This window comes from Parasteatoda tepidariorum, chromosome 6, assembly GCF_982258835.1.
Source record: "Parasteatoda tepidariorum strain Cologne lab strain chromosome 6, Ptep-v5.0, whole genome shotgun sequence".
Lineage (NCBI taxonomy): Eukaryota > Metazoa > Arthropoda > Arachnida > Araneae > Theridiidae > Parasteatoda > Parasteatoda tepidariorum.
Genome location: NC_141760.1, coordinates 100,043,963 through 100,049,757, shown reverse-complemented (window position 1 = coordinate 100,049,757; position 5,795 = coordinate 100,043,963). Strand labels below are relative to the sequence as shown.

General features: G+C 25.5%; 1 protein-coding gene across 7 annotated transcripts in view; it reads left to right on the top strand.

Moving 5' to 3' along the window:
* The first annotated feature begins 46 nt into the window (after positions 1–46).
* Positions 47–5,795, top strand: part of LOC107443362 (transcription factor CP2) — a 36,462-nt gene continuing 30,713 nt past the window's right edge. For 2 of the 7 annotated variants that reach the window (XM_071178339.2, XM_071178337.2), the window contains exons 1-4: positions 260–501; positions 2,694–2,829; positions 4,407–4,472; positions 5,317–5,499. In XM_071178339.2, the coding sequence (XP_071034440.1) occupies positions 2,714–2,829; positions 4,407–4,472; positions 5,317–5,499 (365 nt within the window). In that variant the 5' untranslated portion in view covers positions 260–501; positions 2,694–2,713. Of the gene's footprint in view, positions 506–2,693; positions 2,830–4,406; positions 4,473–5,316; positions 5,500–5,795 lie in introns of all 7 variants that reach the window. The other 5 variants (XM_016057207.4, XM_071178340.2, XM_043048418.3 and 2 more) reach the window with 5 other exon arrangements.

Here is a 5,795-nt window from a genome sequence, read left to right as displayed (position 1 = left end):
ACAAATTTCAAAACACAAATGCCATTGAAGAAGTTGAAAAGTATCAAGCAGAAACATAGGTGCAAGGCACAAAGCAAATTATAATAAGATTGAAACAGTCTCAAATGGAAAATCTACATAAGGCTTCTTTTAGTTCAATTAAATGTTTGAAATATTGATAAAAAGCTAAAATAAATTATTCACTTTCTTAATATTTAAAACGATTAAAATTAAAAAAAAAATTGCGAAAAATTACTGTTTCGATTACGAAAACAGGGGGCGCAGGTTTGCGTAAATGTTTTGTTTACTTCCATTTTTTTCGTTTGTATTTGGCATTTTTTAATTATCAGATGTAAATTTCTTAATCACCAGTCGTTTTCCTGTAATTTTCATGCGAAAAAAATTTAATCTTTTATTATTATAACGATTTATTTTTATTTCGAATAGTTTGGGAATTTATTAGTTTGGCTGAAAATCAGCTGTGTGTATATTGTTTGTTTACATCGTAAAGGTCTTTGGACTGTAAGTAAGAACAAAAACTTAAATTTATAATAACTGCATGTCAGTTCCAGATTAATGTAAAAAAAGATCTCAAATGCATTTTTAATTGTTATTAAATATTGTCGATTTCAAGTAATATGAATGTTAGTATTTTTAAAGACATTTCTGACCTCAATATTGTGTTCCTAAATATTATTTATGTGAATAAAGGTAGAATTTTATCGAAAGTTTTTTTTCTATGTATTTATTTTTAATAAATCTCGTTTGAATCAACGATTTTTAACACGTAAATATTTAATATAAAATTTTCTCTTCATGCTTTTAATTTTAATGTATAGGCTAAATCCCTTAAAGCAAAACGTTTCAAATCAAGGTCTGAAAGTGTCTACATGTTAAAAGCCCAAAAATCTTAGTATCAATAGTTTACAGTTTTAAATAATGCCTTTTTTTTTGTATAAAAAATATATTATGTTTAGATCTACTTTAGGAACTGTTTGTTCTAATACCTAAGTTTTTTTTTGCATTTATCTTATTTATAAGCTTTGTCAGATTTTAGCTTAAGTTTAAAAAATTATGTTTTTCTAATTCTAAATATAGTAGTATTATCCTCAATTTTGCAGATATTTTGTTTTAGTAGTAAATACTGTTATGTTTTCTTTTTCTTTTAACCAAGGACATTGGAAAAAAAAAAAACTTACCATAAAGCCATGTAGTGTAAAGTTTCTTTGGGAAGATTTCTATATTGGTTCCTGCTCCAAAGTAATCTCCAATTTTTAACTACTTTGGGGCATTGAGCCACAGAAAATTAAAAAAGGCATCACGGAAGGGGATGTCACCACAGAAATCCTTTACATATTTTTGATAAAAGTTTTTTAAAGTTTTAATTTCTTTTTGGATCTTGAGGATTGTAGAGAGATTGAACTGGTACTAACATGGAAATATTCTCTTTTACATTATTTGTTTGGTTAAAAGTTATTGTTTACTTATTTCACGTAACATGAGGTGTTATAATGAATGATCACTGGATTGCTCTTGTTAAAGGACAAAGATATGATTCTTGTAGTTCAATTTACATATTTGTTTGAGCTTCAACAATTTAACAAAAATATATCGAAAATAGGATTTTCCTAAATCATTATTTTGAATGATTTATTTCCTTTTGTTTACAGCAGTTAAAATGAACTGAATTTCAACCCCATTCATCTTTGTTTCACTTTATGTGTATCTATATATTATGAGTTTTTAAATCTGTGCATGTTACAACAAAATGGTTGTAAATTTGACAGCAATGTTCATAAACTTAAAAAAATGAAAAATCACTGAAGGAGATAAAATAACAGGTATAATTTGTTGCTATAACCATGTACTACTTTCTAAGTAAATTTTACATATTCTCTTATAATTATAGGTACATGCTTTGTACATACTTCATAAATTATGAACGCTTTCTTTAAATTTTAATTTAATGTTTTTAGCAAGTATTGAGTTAAAATGTTAAGATGACCGAGAACAAAATTAAATTTTGCATCATTAAAATTTTACTTGGGCCACGAAAAAATAAATTATAAATGGTCTTCTGTACCAGCAATCAAAGTAAAAGGATGTTTTGCCGTTTTGATTTTTGGTCTGAGTTTTTGTCCAAAATAGCATGTTTCATCGTAATTGTAAACACTACACACTCTGAATTGTAATTTTTTATTTAAAATTACTTTATTTACTTTGTTATGAAAAAATCTGATTGTGACATGAATGGACCAGTCAAAATGTGCGCAGATTATAGTTGGTCTATTGAAAAAACTCTCTTCGCTACAAAGTCTGAGGCCAACTGCTGCGATGAAAACAAGAAATCACATATCAAAGACGGGATCTCTATTTCTCTTGATTCATTTTTCGCACTAACTTGAGCCAAAACTTGAAATAGTTAAACATTTTAACCATAGCAATTGCCACTGTTCCAGACAAATGGCTACTGGAGTTTTTTTTCCATAGACAGAATTTATGAATATCCTTTAGTTTCTGTTCCTTTGAACCAGTGATTAAGTTTTACTCCTGGTATATAATATTTAGAAGAATATTTAATATTTTTCTAATAGAATATTTAATATTTAAATTAACAAAAAAACTGGTATTGAATAGTTTTTTGTTAAGTATAAAATTATTTATTAAATGAATATTTGTAAATCTCTGTAATAAATGACTTATTATTTTTGTAGATAAATCTTCTAGTTTTGTAATGTCAACGGTTCAGAACTGGACTGGAGATGCTATTGATGTAGCATTGGCTGCTGACTTTGAAGGTAGCTTATCATGTCTGGGTATTGAACTTGGCACTGAAAACTATGATATGAGGTATATTTTAATAATCTTGAAATTGTTTTTAGAAGTATATACTTACTATATAGTTTATTATTATTTTATGGATATAAAACAATTTGAGTTGGCTTGAAAACAATTTGACTTGGCTTAAAAACGATTAAAATTTTTTTTTTTTTTGTGATGTGTTTCTCTGAACTGATTTTTAAATCTATTTAGATTGCCTGCATCAGAAATAGAAAAATAATATACAGTGAAACTTCCAGGAAAGACCACCTCTATGTAGGACCACCTGTATTTACGACCACTTTTGGGAGGCATAGAATTTTTTCCATAGACTTTGTGTTGAGAAAAACCTTTAGGAGAGACCATTAGAACCTCTCTTAAGACAGGGCAAACATCTGCACAAAACACGAGAAAATATCAAAATAAAAAATTTAACTAAACAAATAAGTAGATAAAAATGTATTTAAAATACTTGTGTTAGACATTTAACTAAAGATGATGCTATCAATGATTTACTTGAAAAAGTTAAATTAGAAAAAAATGTAATTTTGGGAAAAACAAACATCTTAAACAAACCTCTTCTCATATTTTAAACTAATTTTTATGATATAAAATTAAAAGTAAACTTAAACAAAAAGCATAATTGTTTGTTTATTTAAAATAGCTTTATCAATTCATAATTGGTAAATTTGTTTTTATCTATAATTATATCAGTTGGAATAATTTTCATAGATGCTTAATTTTAATCATCGACCCGTCTTTTCATGATGCCAACAAAACTGCACCAAGAAAATGACACTAAGTAAAATTAAAATCATTTGCTAAAAATCATGTACCTATGATAACGATTTTAAAGTTAATGGAGGTAACTTCTAGGAACGATCAATTTCCATCTACGAACATTTTACTGTGGTATGGAGAGTGGTCACTCCCAAGAGGTTTCACTGTATAATTATTTGAAATTTGTACTGCAATCATTAACTTCATACAGTAATTAATAACTATACAGTTTATCATTACCTTACAATTTATTTTAAAACACTTTATCCTCCAAAGTGTTACATTTTCTTTTTAAAATTTATTTTTGATAAATTTTTCCATCAGGCATTAAAATATTTTGTTTTCAAGCTCCTTGTTAAATATATTGAAGTGTTTCTATTATAAAGTTGTTCTATATTGGTTCACTTTTTAGTAGAAACTGATTTCTGTTGCAGTAAAGCAGCATTCTTAATTATTTGGTTCAGGATTAAGATTAGTTGAAACATATATGAAGATAATTATATTGAACAAAAAATATTATTTGAAAAAAAAAAATTGAATACCTTTTTTACCTTTTTTAATTTTTTTCTTCCTGTGTATTAGAACGTTTTTAATATTTATGTTCTAAATCTAATTTGGATTTTTCTAACTCTTTAAATTTTTCAAAATCAAAATGAGTCTCATTGCATGCAAATTTTCTTAAGAAAACTTTTTTTTTTTTAAAATTAGTCAGTAAACCATATTTAATGCTTGTTTTAAAATTTAATATTAAATTTTTTTCCTTTCCTTTCTTATTTTTTTATGTATTTAACTCAAAATACATTTCTAATGTAGTTGTTTGTTGATAGTGCACCTTTGCATTCTTTGATTCAAAGTGTTTCAACTGCTGATTATTCTGGAAGTCATGAAAATGGGTAAATATGTTTTAGTTTTTTATTTCTGCTAAAATATGTATTTTAAATTGTAAAACTTTAGATATTTTTTCTGCTTTTCTCTTCTTTTTCAGAAATTTCCTGTATGAAATAGGGCAAATTTAAATTATGATCTTATATTTTTCTTTGTGTCAGTTGATCTATTTTTTTTTTTTTTTTTTATCGAAACCTTAATTTCTATTCTGAAATTGATTTCTGTTGTTCTTAGATTTAAGTTGCATGGATATATAATTATTTTTTTTTAAAGCAAAATTGAGATTTTATAAATTTAGATGATTGATGTTTGTTAAAGATTACTTTTCCAGTTTTTATTGTGCAATTATATTTTATTGTTTTTTTTATGATTTAGTTATTTTTTTAATGAAACCTGTTAATTAATCAGCAAACACAAATGTATGTATGAAATTTTGTTATTTCTCCTAGTTTTCTTAGTTTAAACAATGATTTTATCCTGTACTATTTTCCATTTCATGACTGAATATTTTTGAAAAAGACTTTGATTGCTCATAATGAATAATTAACTTAATTAATTTATTTTTGAATATTTATTTTATTATTAAATAATTTATTATTGATAATGAAATTCATTATTTATAATTTATTAAGAAAAAAGGGTTATTTAATCCTTTGGTTACCTAAATTGAAAGTAATTAATTTTTGTTATTCCTTCAAGTATAAGAAAGTGTCAAGTATAAGAAAATTTTCAAAAAAAAAAAAAAAAAAAAAAAAAAAAGGAAAAAAAAAAAAAACTCCAACCATAGCTTTTTATCAATAATGAATGCATGAATACTTGCCTTATTGAAAATTATTTTAATCATTATTTCAGAGATGTTTCACCGTCTAGAGAGAGTCCTTTTCCTCCAGTTGAGCCTGTAAGAAATCCCTATTCTGCTCAAGCAAAGAAAACTAGATTAGCATTAAGTGGGGATGAAGATGTTACTAGCGCCATCAAACGATTTTGTGTCAGCAGTGAAGATAAAGAAAATAGTGACAGTTCACAAAGTTCCAGGTAATTACATTAGTTTTAATGTGAGAACATTTTCACTTCCTGTTATTTCCAGTTTAAAAATTAAAATTTAAATAATTCAGATATGTTTGTTAAATGTCTATAGCAAGCAGTTTAATATATTTTTTATTCATATTGTGAATGTTTTCTTCCTGTGAATGAAAAAAATTATTATTTTAAATTACTGTAGCAATTTTGTTTCGAATATCACTGGTTATCTTACAATTTTATGAATTAAGTTTTGAAAGGTAAAGTTTTTATTTTTATGAGGTGATTATGCTGTTTATTTTCAAAAGTGG